This window comes from Apiospora aurea (assembly GCF_038362705.1).
Source record: "Apiospora aurea strain CBS 24483 chromosome Unknown utg000001l_segment0_segment0, whole genome shotgun sequence".
Taxonomy (NCBI): Eukaryota; Fungi; Ascomycota; class Sordariomycetes; order Amphisphaeriales; family Apiosporaceae; genus Apiospora; species Apiospora aurea.
Genome location: NW_027117388.1, coordinates 6,870,069 through 6,883,020, shown reverse-complemented (window position 1 = coordinate 6,883,020; position 12,952 = coordinate 6,870,069). Strand labels below are relative to the sequence as shown.

At 52.7% G+C, this 12,952-nt stretch overlaps 5 protein-coding genes across 5 annotated transcripts; 2 read left to right on the top strand and 3 right to left on the bottom strand.

Moving 5' to 3' along the window:
- Nucleotides 1-183: 183 nt before the first annotated feature.
- PG986_002102 (pentatricopeptide repeat domain-containing protein) lies at nucleotides 184-2,718 on the bottom strand (the record flags this gene model as incomplete). Its single annotated transcript, XM_066838324.1, has 1 exon — nucleotides 184-2,718. The coding sequence occupies one exon, from the start codon at nucleotides 2,716-2,718 to the stop codon at nucleotides 184-186; it is 2,535 nt and encodes an 844-aa protein (XP_066707217.1).
- Nucleotides 2,719-3,225: 507 nt separating this feature from the next.
- Nucleotides 3,226-3,761, top strand: PG986_002101 (bacteriophage N adsorption protein A c-term domain-containing protein; the record flags this gene model as incomplete). The annotated part of the gene is made up of 4 exons (XM_066838323.1): nucleotides 3,226-3,230; nucleotides 3,417-3,501; nucleotides 3,584-3,644; nucleotides 3,700-3,761. 4 exons carry the CDS (start codon nucleotides 3,226-3,228, stop codon nucleotides 3,759-3,761), a joined length of 213 nt encoding a protein of 70 aa, XP_066707216.1.
- Nucleotides 3,762-4,131: 370 nt separating this feature from the next.
- On the bottom strand, nucleotides 4,132-4,972 carry PG986_002100 (uncharacterized protein; the record flags this gene model as incomplete). The annotated part of the gene is made up of 3 exons (XM_066838322.1): nucleotides 4,132-4,584; nucleotides 4,655-4,869; nucleotides 4,930-4,972. The coding sequence occupies 3 exons, from the start codon at nucleotides 4,970-4,972 to the stop codon at nucleotides 4,132-4,134; spliced, it is 711 nt and encodes a 236-aa protein (XP_066707215.1).
- A 1,209-nt stretch (nucleotides 4,973-6,181) lies between these two features.
- PG986_002099 (uncharacterized protein) lies at nucleotides 6,182-7,651 on the top strand (the record flags this gene model as incomplete). The annotated part of the gene is made up of 4 exons (XM_066838321.1): nucleotides 6,182-6,279; nucleotides 6,358-6,449; nucleotides 6,560-6,760; nucleotides 6,825-7,651. The coding sequence occupies 4 exons, from the start codon at nucleotides 6,182-6,184 to the stop codon at nucleotides 7,649-7,651; spliced, it is 1,218 nt and encodes a 405-aa protein (XP_066707214.1).
- Nucleotides 7,652-8,925: 1,274 nt separating this feature from the next.
- PG986_002098 (calcium- spray protein) lies at nucleotides 8,926-11,289 on the bottom strand (the record flags this gene model as incomplete). The annotated part of the gene is made up of 3 exons (XM_066838320.1): nucleotides 8,926-8,959; nucleotides 9,019-10,482; nucleotides 10,574-11,289. The coding sequence occupies 3 exons, from the start codon at nucleotides 11,287-11,289 to the stop codon at nucleotides 8,926-8,928; spliced, it is 2,214 nt and encodes a 737-aa protein (XP_066707213.1).
- Nucleotides 11,290-12,952: the final 1,663 nt, after the last annotated feature.

Here is a 12,952-nt window from a genome sequence, read left to right as displayed (position 1 = left end):
GCAGTCACGTGGGTACCTATGCAGTAGCTCCCCTTCATGAAGGGACACAAGAGAGCGTAGTATACACGTGCATTTAGGAGTAAAAAGAGATAGGGGTATATATATTCTAATATGGTACATTATCATGATGGCCTGATCTCTTGCGCTGGAGCATCTGCTTTCTCCTTACGCGCTCTTCGACCCTCATCCACAGCTCCTCATTCCAGTTTTCGTTGTACACATCCAGCTTCTGGATTTCCCGCTGCAGCTCTTCGAGGCCGGGAAGCAGCGATTGTCCTTCGTCATCCCCCAGGCATCGTCGCACATCCGCTTGGCCTGGATCAGGCTCAGACGGTTCCGACGACGCACCGACTTCGTCGACTTTTTCAGGGGCTCGACGCCCCCGTACAGCTCGGCAAGTCGGAGAATGATGGCTTTTCGGATAGTGGACGCGTTCATATTCATGCCTACGTCCTTTAGCGTGCGCAAGACGGCAATGACGCGGACGAACTCGAAACCAGGCGATAGGCGCTTCTTCTGCAGCTGCAGCAAAGGCGCTTTGGTATTGCTCTCCGGGATCTTGCGGAACGACCACCGAATCAACGACGCCACAACCCTGGGGGTGAAAATCTGCGAGAGTGGATGATGCGGCCGCTCAGCCGGCGTGTCAATTGGTATATAGACGCCCAAGAGCTTCCGTACACCGCCAAGCGGTCGCGTCATGGCCTTGGGCAGATCGCAGACAGCGACAGGTATAAAACCAGGTCGTGCACTCTGCCGCTTTGTATAGTAGTTGATGAGATCGCGCATGACCGGAAGAAGGAGCTGCATCTTGCCCTGGCGCCCAAGAGAAATGACAAGCTGCTTATTGATACGAGCAGGAATCGGAACATCCATCCGACGCAATGTCCACAACAAAGCCTGGCAGAATCTCACATCATCCGGCGACGGTAAGATCTTGAAAGAGCGACGTGGGTCGTCTTGCTTGATTCCCTCAGAAGGATGCATAGGAGCATTGGCCTGCATCAGTTCAAATAATTTTCCCACATGCTCTGGTTCCACGCTGATTTTCCAATGAAACATATCACCGAGAACGCGGATAATGTTCCAGTGATCCTCCATAGTGAGAGAAACCGCCAGCATTGTGTTCGCAGAGGCATGGGTTGAACTCGCATAAGTGGCCAGTCTTGTAGCAAGCAATATGTTATAGGTCCGTAGATCGCCAGACGCTCTACTGGAGTCCATCAACTTGGAATGCAATTCTATGTCGTCGAAGACATCTGGATGCAGATCGCATTGAAGAAGGTCTAAGAGAAGTTCTTCGTCGTGGATCTTGGCAAGATATTGTATCGATTTCACATAGTTTGTTTCAGGAAGTACAATTCCCAGGTCCCGGAGATGGCCAATCCTCCTCAAAACACCCTCCGGGCTCGGATCTCTCAGTGCGATTGACTGTAGTGAGAGGGGGCCGATTTGCTGGATGCCCAAGGCTGAGACAACAGAAATGGCAGTGTCGAGGCTGACCCAGGAACTGGCAAACCACCGGGCACCGAGTTTGTCATTGTACGATTTGGAAGTGAAACCAAAGGTGCTCCCGTGCACGCGATTCATGAACTCTCGGGAGACTTCGAGTTGCTCAAAATCACCGTTCTCGTTCTCGTCCGCATTTTGCTGGGAGCTGCTGTGTTGGTCTAACGTGTCCATAGCAGCCTGCTCTTGTTCGGACCAATGTTGCCGGCTCTCGGGGTAGTAGCCCGCAAAGTATCTCAGGAATGGTTTAGCGGGCGCGTAGAGTGTTGGGCCATCCCCAGCGTTCAAGCACGTCTTGTGCCACAATCGTGCCAACTGAGATGATCCAAGGGCGTAAAGGTAAGGCACCACCGCGTCGTATACGTGCCGTTCATGGCTTATGGTGTATAAACGCGGAAGTGTTCCCGAATCATTGAGGACCTTGTCTGTGCAGAATTGCTTTATCAGGCCTGTGAACTCGCTCGAAGAAGGCTGGAAGTTTGGCGTGAGGCGCAAGTGCCACTGCAAAGCTTTGCTATGTTGATGTGAGCGCAGATAGTGTGACAGAATGCCCATGTAGAGGTTCGGCCATTCATTATTGTGAATTTCCTTCATCCATTCTGCGTAGACCAGAATGTTCTCGAGGAATTGCTCATTGTCGTACCGGAGGGCAGTTTCGAGGATAGTCTGCCAGAAGACCAGTGACGAAGTCTTGTCGGTACTGTAGAGTGCTTTGCGACCCCACATGCCTTTCCATAACCTGTGGACGCCTTCGTCGCCGTGATGCCTCTGAAGATAGTCCAGCAAGCAGTACCATAGTCCGAAGTCGTTCTGGTTCTCGAGGTTGTCTACCTGTAGTGGCAGGTGATATTTTCTGGCTGGCCCAGTGCGAGAAAAATCCGATTCTATAGCCAGCCGACCAGGCTTTAGTGAAAGCCACTGCCATTTCCCAAATGATGCGCTCTGTTGCAACAGACTCTTGGTGTCGTTGGCGGCTGGATTTCGAGAAGCGAGTCTATCGCTGGGCATGGGAAATGGTTCGGGCACGGTCATGTCCAGCGTTGCTGGTGCTGTCGCAATACACCGTTTCCATGGTGTCGAGAGCGCATCATGGGGGCGGTATACTGGTTGCGCCAGACGTGATGGTAGTGTGAGGTGGCGGGTTGGCTGCAAGCTGGGAACTGGACGTCGGAGCTTCACATCTCGAAGGGTTCGGTTCGCCGATCGCATTACTGCGTCCCATTACGTTGCCACCGGGCGTGGAACCAGATTTGATCACGCGGCTACCATAGCATGCTCTGGCGAGAGGAATAGTAGGAAAGGAAGGGAAGCGATGCGTTGTTGTTGTTGTTGTATCACTGTAAGTCGAGTCGCATGCAGAGCGGGTTCAAGCTTCTCTCTCCAAATTTTTGGATTTTGAGGGCAGTACATTTCTCGAACTGCGATTGGCACACTAGGAAGCTGCTATCCTTAACACACACACACCCCTGCAGCTTCTTCTTGAGCCTGCCAAGCGTGCCGTCATGGCGGTCCCTTGTCCCTAAAATTAACTGGAAGGCCCTGTCGGTAACAACTCGGCTATTCTCCCAGCTTAGTCATTCAGTGGGAGTGGGGCTATCGAACCACTTCGAGTTCAGTCATTCAAGCTTCCTCCATAGCAGCTCAATAGCAACCACCACCTTCAATCGCCGAATTCCTTCGTCCCGCCAGTCACACACTACCGCAACAACCTTCAAGATGGGGTGAGTAGCCAGAAACCCCTCCGCTCGATTGACCCATCGGGTCCTCCTTGCCCAATGGCGCAGCCTGGGCTCGCCGCCGTCGACAGTTCCCGACCGTGGCCGCCCGACCGTGGTCTCACCCTCCGCCACAGCGAAGACCTCGTCAACACTGTCGCGTTTCTCAGGCTGACCCATGCCGTTCTCTAGTTTCGTCGACGCCCCCAACCGTGTGCCCGAGCACCAGAAGTTCTACCAGTCTGCCTACAAGCAGCACACCCGTCTCTGGAGGATCGTACGTTGCCCATATGCGCGCATTCAGATGCCGCGGACCGCCAGTTGGCAAAAGGGAACACGGAGGTTGACACAGTATTTAGGGAACCCGAAGCAACATCATGTTCCTCCCCTACCAGGCCGCCCTCTGGGGAACCTTCGGCGGTATGTCCGAATTCCCCGGGATAAAACGAGCAATTGGAACTAACAGCAGATATAGCCACCCTGTACATGTTGGGCCGCAAGGCCGCGGGCTACAACACCTGGTTTGGCAAGAACTAGAGCACAGCTGCTTAGAATGTGTGCATAGAATATGCTGGGTTGCAGAGGAAGCGGGGAGAGACGACTGTTTTGTGTCGATAGGAGGACCAAATAGACTACAATCACACGAACGAATCATTTGTCTAAACCATTCGGATTCACAAGCATTGCATCGACCTCGCGATGAGAGCGTGCGTGTGTGATCCGAGCCATATCTCATTACGCCTGCACTACTCCATGAACTCTCCACCAATTGTAGGTGTATCTAAAATACAGGGGGGACGACTTGACCAAGTCGAGAAAGATGATCCGTATGGTCCAGGCCAAATGCCAACAAAGATCATTCCTCGAACTGGCAGGTCGAATATGTGCAGCATCAACGCCAGGGGGCTTAGTAGCCCTCGGCGCCAGGTGCCTTCTCGTCCTTTCGCAAGCTCGTCAGCATCTCACGGAAGCGCTCCTTGCCCGACCCGGCAGCGCCTCCCTTCGGGCCCTTTCCGCTCACATCAACCAGTTTCGAGATACGCTCCCAGCTCGTGCCGCCCGAGGTAGTGTCGTCTCTGCTGGCCATGAACTGCTCGGCCTCCTTACGCGTCTGGTTAATGGTCTTCTCCTTCTTGTTGTTGTAGTTCTCGTAGAAGTCGTCAATGTTCTGCTGGGCCTCCTTGACGGTCTCGGCCTTCTGGGCAGCGAACCGCTCGGCGCGCTCGGCGTTGGAAGCATCACGCTTCTCGCGCCATTGCTTGATGACCTCGGGCTCCTCCTCCTCCTCGGCGGTGGCGGCTGCGTATCCGGAGCTGTAGTTTACCGAGGGGGCAGTAATCGCACCGCCAGGGGCAACTTGCTATTCAGTGGACAACCCGTGTCAGTTGATACTCATGGCGGAATTCGTGATCCAATGCATTCAGGCTTACCTCGTTGCTGGCGCTGAGATCGGGAAACTGGCTCTCGAACTGCGCATTCTCGCCATCGCCGCCTCCGCCCAGCAAGTCGTCAGATGCGTCTTGGAAGGCGGCGGAGTCGTTGCTGGTCGCGAATTGGGTCGCATCGTCACCGAGAAGGGCCCGTTCACGTGCTAGGAAGTCGTCGGCTGATGGGGATTCGACATCTCCCTTAACATCGGTCTGGGCTATAACATGGATAGGTTAGTACCGCATCGCACTGGGCCTACGGAGTTGTGGTGCCTTACCACCCGAGTCGAAGTCGTCCAGCGACGGGAATCTGTCCGCCATGGTTGTTGGGGGTGGGAAGGTGTGAAGCGGGAAGGGTAAGGTGATTGAAATGAGTGTGGCACGTAAAGTGTAATGGAATTCGCCTGCTTCCTTTCTGTTTGAAATTGGGGCAGTTGATGATAGGAAGGAACAATCTAGGACGAGAATACGAATTGAAGGTCGACTATTCCAGGTTGCTGCTACCTCAAGGCATTGAATGACAAGGTACCTACAGTGGACGACTGCGCTGTCGTCGCAAGGCCAGTTTACCGCTTGCGACTGGTTGCTTGGCCTAAGCTGCTGCTGCTGCTACCTAGCAATTGCCAGGTACCTACCTCCTTAGCTCCTAATTGATTGTTGATTGCCCGCTGAGCATGCGCAGGGGGCCTGTAATTGCCCAGCGATGTACAATCGGCTGAATAATTCTCCTATTCCCGGGTTACAGCATGCATAAATCGTCCCTCCCTCCCTAACGCGACGGTACATGTAGGCCGATAAGGCAAGGTGACGAACTGATTGGGCGATAAGATAAACCAAACTGGGCCCTAGCCCAAGCTACCTGTTTGCTAAGGTTGGCTTTGGAGCTCCTGCGCGAGCGTGTGTCGTGTGTTCCATTCGACGCATGCCAGCTCCAGGACATTTGACATTCATTCAATTGTTGTCCAACTTTCCCATCCTCCTTCCGGTGTCCAGAAGGCCTTTCCCATCCAATCCCACCCTGCTTCAGAATCAGAATAATCGGTCATCTAAATATCCTGCAAATTTGTGAAGTTGGAGTGCTTGAGAGCATCAGGATCCTACATCATCATCTCAACTACCTACACTCAAACCCAGCTCCGGTGTTTGTGTGTGAGTGCGTTTTGGACGTGGACGTGGACGCCTCTAGCTGGCTCACACCAACATCACAAATATCTAGCCAGCCAGTCTACCTAGCTTCAGACCGGGCCACCAGCGCAGATTGTTGCAGCCAGCTCCGCATGTAGATGATTGATCTTGATCTGTCTGAACTGAAGTCCACACCAACAACCACCAACACTGTCAACCCCCGGTACACAAGTAGATACCAGCAACCAGCCCAGCCCACAACTGCAGTCTCCCCTGGATTGCACCTCACTTTCCACTGCTGTTTGGCTGCGCCACTCTCTTCATCGCCCGCATCCAACCTGGAAAGCAAACTACTCGTTAAAGGACTGCGTAACACCTCCATAACACACCATCACCACTTTCATCATGTCTTACACCGACGACGCCGTTCTTGCCAAGCTCTCGACGCTGTGCGAGACCCAGGACAGTATAGTCACTGTAGCCCAATGGATCATGTTCCATAGGTGAGTTCCATAACTACTGCTTGATGTCACTCCGTATCGACATGCGGCCAAATCACTGACCTCACTTCACCCTACTAGACGACATGCTGAGCGCACTGTGCAGATATGGCTGCAGCGCCTCAAGGACTCAACGAGCCATAAGAGACTTAACCTGATCTACCTGGCTAATGGTAAGTGCGAATTCTATAATGTCTTCGCCACATGTTGGCCTCTTCGTTTGGCTCTATGTTGTATTTGCCCTGCGGTTACGAATGCGGTTACTAACATGTGTGGTTTGCAGAGGTCTGCCAGCAATCCAAAGTGCGCCACAAGGAAGATTTCCTGGTTGCCTTTGCACCTGTCCTTGCCGAAGCTGCCTCTACGGCTTACAAGGGAGCTCCCTCCGAGGTGCAGCAACGCATCCAGAGAGTAGTAGCAGTCTGGCGAGACCGTGGTGTCTTCGAAGAGCCTATCCAAGCGGCGGTAGAAGCTCGCATACAAGGTAAGTCTGACAACATCCTACTCCCCAGTTTCCAAGTAGGCCCTGGACTGACTCGTTGCTACAGAGCTTGAGAAGGCCCGAGGCAGTGGACGTCCTGCCCTCGGAGGCTCCATCTTTGGCGGTTCTGCCTCTTTGCCGTCGGAGCTGGCCTCACTCGCCAAGCCCCAGGCAGATGTCTCCAAGCTGCTTTTGTCAACGAAGACATCCATCACCACCGCCAACTCCGAATACAGCAAGTTGATGGAGCCCGGCGCTACGGTTCCATCCGCACCCGTCTACGCCGCCCGCCTGAACGGGCTGGTTAAGACGCTCGCTAATGCCGAGGGTGCGGTGGGCCAATGTGTCGAGGCCCGCAAAGCGCTGGTGGACGAGCTCCAGAAGATCCTGGGCTCTAACAAGGCTGCTCTGGTCGCCGAGGAAGATCAGCTCAACACTTTCAAGAGACGCAAGGTCGAGGTGGAGACCAAGAAGACCGATGTCGAGTTCGCCATCATGCAGGGCCTTTCTTCTCATGAGGAGATTGCCCCGTCGAATGGCAATCATGATCAGCAGATGCAGGAGCCTGATCGACCCGAGATTGAGGAACTCACCCCGGAGCCCGAGGCAGCTCCCCAGCAGGCTCCGGCGGCCCCTATCCCGGAGTGGTCGCCCGACTTCCCCTCCCAAGAGCCCGCGTTCCAGGAACATCAGACCCAGCCAACGCCACCACCCGCTGCCCCGGGCATTGAGATGCTGTCGAGCCTCGCCTCCCAGTTCAAATCAGTCCCTACAGGTCCCGACGGGTCTAAGAAACGGCGACTGGATACGACCGACGACTTTCCGGACCTGGGAGAAGACGGTATCGACGCCGATGTCTCGGAGATGCTTCGCAAGGAGAGCACCAGCTCGTGACGAAAGAGGCCGGAAACTTCATATGGTTTTGAGATGCTTCAACAGCTGGCACGTGGGTGAACTACCTAGGTATATAAGCGCGGGAGACGGGCCTTGTACGGATGGGTCCAATTGAATTTTTTGGCGCTTTGAGCTGTGCCGCGAACCACAGAAGAAGAATAAAAGTGTTATAATCGTGACATCAACAGGCGAAAAGGGGTTGAGCAACCGAATATGAGCTTTTTATCCATTTCCCTTGCAGCAGCGTTGCTCCGTATCTAAGTTATAGTAACCTAAATAATAGTAGCAGCTTGCTTGTGCTTCATCATATGTACCGCGTTCCCTGTCATTCATGAAACTGTCAAACTCCCTATGCGTCTCTCCATATCAATACATGCTTGAGCCCGACAGGCATTGGTCAAGTCAGGACGCTATTGACCGGTGAATCTCCTGGCTCTGTAAAGCAAGTGGCCTGCAGATATGCATCAACAGATCTCTTGCTTTAATATGACCGATACTTGCATGGGGCGTGGGTATCTTGTGTGATGTAATCAGGAAAGAAAGAAAAACTGTCGCACTATCACATCAACATGCTCTGCTTGCCTTCCTTGACTGAGGGGTCCATGTATCACGAAGCGGAACAACGCCAAGGAATGATTCCTCTCAACACTTGATGACTGCCTGTTTTTTGCAAGCCAACAAAGCCCTTGCTCGTTTTAGCACTAAAATATGGTTTGATATATACATGGAAGTATGAACATACCAACAATGGTCAACCATCGTATTATTTGCTTATGAACGATAAAAATGTGAAAACTCCCTCCTGAATCTATAATGATGTCCCTTATGCCTGACCACGGGTAACGCCGTCCATGAATGATGATGATGATGATTTGCTGCCTGTCTGTCTGCCAACATGCTCATTCCGCTACAAGGAAGCTTGATGGCGACTTTCACATCCTAAAACCACGACTACCGATATGCCTAGACAGCCGTGCACTGCAGGCCGTGGCTGAACGTGAGGTGTGAAACAGTATGTTTGCTTCCACTCGCCTAACCGGGTTTCCAGCGTTCCAGCTTTACCCATTATTTGAGACATTCCATGTACCCATTATCCGTACGATAAAAACGTGAACCATGATGGACATGACATGCCAGCCACTAGGCAAGAAGCTGGTGTCTGCTGACACAAGATACGGGCCAAGTTGAACGGATATGGACATGGGCGAGCATTTTCTGATAGTCTTTTTTTTTCTCTTGTTGTCGATTTGTTCCCTTTTTACATTGATTTGGGTCTAATGTTCATAGCCAGCTCCCCGTTGCCAAGGGCTGCATTGTCAAAGTTAATAGGATATCCCTATCAGTGTTCCGCACTGGGCTATACTCACGAGGAGGTTTTTGGAACTCCTGGGCCAGCTGGACTGGAATTGTGTGCGCCGGGGTTAGGGCTTACACCGCGTTCTTCATGATGTAGAAGACCGTGTTGTTGGTGCGCCCTCGCATCTGTAGACGGGCGTCCGCCATCGCTCGGGCTATTTGCGCCGGGACGGAGTCTGTCGGATTGCGTAGCCTCGTACGATTCATCGTCCAAGTCCAATCCGGAGCCTGGTGCTGGCTTCTCGCCACCGCCCGCACGGGCAGAAGCAGCCAGGGCATCAAGTTCATTGTATGTATTCAAGTTGGTGCCAGACTTCATGAATGAGGTGCGATCGTCAGCCATGAATTGGTATCGAGCGTCTGGGTTGTTCTTGAACAGAAGGAGTCCGGTCGTAATGATGATCATTAGAAGAAGTACAAGGGTGAAAGCCGCATTGAAGATCCAGAAGAGGATGCCAATTATACCTGTCATCAGAGGTGGCTGGTCGAAGACAGAAGTGAAAATAAGCAGGAAGACGGCGTTCAAAAAGTTGAAGAACGATATGGCAATGTTGAAGGAGTTTGTTGTCTTGTCCATCCAGGGTCGCAGAACGGAGTTGGCGATGAGAGCCCCGGCCTCAATCAAAAGCAGGCCAACTGCCTGGGCCACGCCGCTTTTCTGGCCAAAGGCGATAAAGCAAGCCTTCACGAAGGTGTATACCATGGCTGGGAAAGTGAAATAGTAGGCCGACGCACGATATTGGATGTATAGGAAACCCCATTTGTTGAGAGTTGTGAGGTCCGAGAAAAGAGTATAGGCCGGGTTCTTGAAGAGTGCCACTGAGCGCCTTGCGATCCGCATGACGGTCCAAGTGGCCCATACGAGACTGGCAGTAATAAGCAGGAAGAATGCCACAGCAAGAACCATCTCAGCGGGGGAGTCGTTTTGGGTCAGCTCCCAAAGGCAAAAGACGGCAATCAAAGGATATCCCAGCAGGGTAATGCGGAAAAGGATACCCTTCAACACAACTTTCCAGCCGTTCCGGAAGTCGCTGAACTTGTTGCTCTTCTTGAAGAGAACTTCGCAGAGACCCTTCCATGCCACAACAGCAATAATGGTGAAGGCCATGATGACGCAGAACATGATCAAAGCGGTCATAAAGATGTTGGTCGACTCGATCTTGGCCTGGAATCCAGCTCGCTGGATACCATAGACAACGTAGCTGCCCGAGGCGGTAGCAACATTGGCGCGCTTGGTTAGACTGCGAGCAGCGTTTTGCGCGGAGCGAGGCATCATAGCAGCGGCACGGGTCATGACCTTGGCAGCAGGTTCCTCGACCAAAGACCGCTTCTTTTGGACTGCCACTGAAACTGAACGAAGTGTGTCGAGTAATCGCGACGCTTCTCCGCCGGTGGATCGTTGATACCATGTGAAGATATCCTGCATGAAAGTAAGTTTAACAAGACCCATGCTCCATTGGAAATCCTGAGTCCACCTATAAGCACCGTCAGCCCGTTTTCAATTATACCGTGCATACACAAACGAGTAATCGCTATTGTCGCAAGTCAGGTTACTGATAAACTTACGCCTGTACGATAGGTGGAAGCGGCATGCCGCAAAGGCCGGCCATGGCTTGAGCCTGGAAATATCCGAAAAGCGACACGGCGTTGGCAGCGACGTGAGACGCCGCATTGGTATAACCTAAGCCGGAAATCACAGCAGACGACATGAGCGCGAGAAAGGCGACGACGGCAGATGCCCATTTGACGCCGATCAAATCGACAGTTTTGCCGTTGGAAATACGTGCATCGAGGCAGGCAACTGTTTGGCCGTTGCGATCACCACTAGTCATGTTGACCAAGATTCTGACCTTCGCGTCCAAGTCCGGGAAGGTGTATGCGATTCCGGGGATCTTGCCGAGGGCATCCTTGGGGACGTCTACACTGAAAGGGTTGTCTCCAAATCTACCCGACACCATGGGGCAGAGACCTCTGAAGCCAACATCGCACGGGTTGACGATGAGCGTTTGGATAGGGTATCCGTAAGCAGAAACCTGAACATCGAAGACGGCATTTCCTTCGATGGACGATGTTGCGATCAGGTCGACATTGATTTTGCCGGACTCGGGGTTGAAGATGACGTGGAACTTGGACGCTTGGAACCCGGAGTTCTCCTGGCAAGTGACGAGCGACGTAGACTCCAAGACGCGAGAAGGCAATTTGGTGGACTGGGGGTTGGCTTGGGCGGTGGTAAGCCCGACCAGGCCGGAAAGGAGAACGAGCGTTGAACCGAAGGACACCATCCTGGTGGGAAAAAGGCAGCGAAGGGCCACCTGCAAGCCTAAATAAAATTTCCTCCTTCGATGATTAAGTCGTGGTGTAAAGTCGTCGGCCTCGATTGATCGACGTATGTGTGAATGGTGAAATGTTCCAGCTTAGATGGCGAGACCGGCAAATGGAGCGGGTCCGCACATGTCCGAGCAGGATAGGTAAGTAGACAGGAAGGGCAATTAGAATTAAAAAGCGAAAGAAATACGACCGAGGAGATCAAGACGCAGAATCACCAAAAAAAACCCAAATGGTGTTGTAAATGCAACCAGCTGACTCGGATCGGGCTGTTGTTATTGTTGTTGCATATAGTAGGGTGAACGAGTGTCGGGGACGGGGGAAAGGCGTTGATGATGTCTTGATTTGTGTCGGAGAACGCCAGCCATTCAGGGAAACAACAGGCCAGGGAGAGATGGAAATCATGCTTCGGACGAAGAGGGGAGCGTCATAATAAGGCGCGCGTGTTTGGGACGCTTGGCCAACTGGCTGCAGATCCTGGTTACGAGGTGGTGGTAGGCCAGAAATGGTACCTACCTAGGCTTTCTGGTAGGCTCTGGAGTCTCTGCACGCCCTGCAGTGGTCAGCCTGTCCCTCTGGGGCACAACTCGGGTCTCGGAAGGAATGTGGTTGACCAGGGGTTAATTAGGCGAACCACTGAAAGCTCTAACAGATGGGGCCGGGCCTGACGATACTAGAAGCTGATGACAGGACACAGCCACCCTTTTTCTCATTTCGTACTCGTCTTTTACTACTGTCGGCCTTGTTATACGAGCTTTCGGTGAAGGTGAGACGCACACATCTGGCCATGTACATACGGAGGACCCCATCGTCGTGGACTTGCCGTTCATGTTTCTCGCGCCTCTCGCATCCATTTGCAGTCCTTGGCGGTTCATCTCCGTTCACCATCGTCAACCTTCTACAATCTTGAAGGTACGAGACTCAGCGCTGCATGAACCCAATTACGCTATCTGTTCAATCGGTGGACCCGCCCGATTTGTGATTCCCCATGGAGACCAGTGCAGCGGTTTGTACCCAGAATTGGAACCTACCTGATCCTTTGCGCAGACTCCAACATTGCAACCAAAACAACTGGACATGCATACACCATCTCCACATTCAGCAATGATCGCTTGCAAGACATCTCCTCCAGATTTCAGTAGGCAGTAGGCTGTCAGGTTTCGAATCCCTTGATGTTGGAGAAATTGGGATGCACAGGCGGCTTCGTACGCGATGAGGTTGGCAGCTGTGTCATCCCACGACGTTCAATGCACTGCCCGCATCCACTAAGGCAGCTTAAGCTTACAAGCCCGCCCTGGCAAACGCCAGCTAAGAGAGAGAGCGAGAGAGAGAAAGAAGAATCCTCGCAAGTGTCAAATACGGGTGGCGGCACGCCCGAGGGACCCGCGAACCGTCAGAGGCATCTAATAACCTTCTCTAGGTACTAAGTAGATAATGCGGTATTAGGATTCAACTTGACAGCTCGAAAGGCCGTGCAGAGGTAAACTCAATGCGAACAAGCAGAAAGTCGCAAAGTCTAGATTGCCCACTGCAACACCCCTCGTTTTTTTTTCGACGCCGTATCTCGATATCGACAATTCGACCGGAACACAGCCGTGCCCAAGTCGCATTGATGTCATG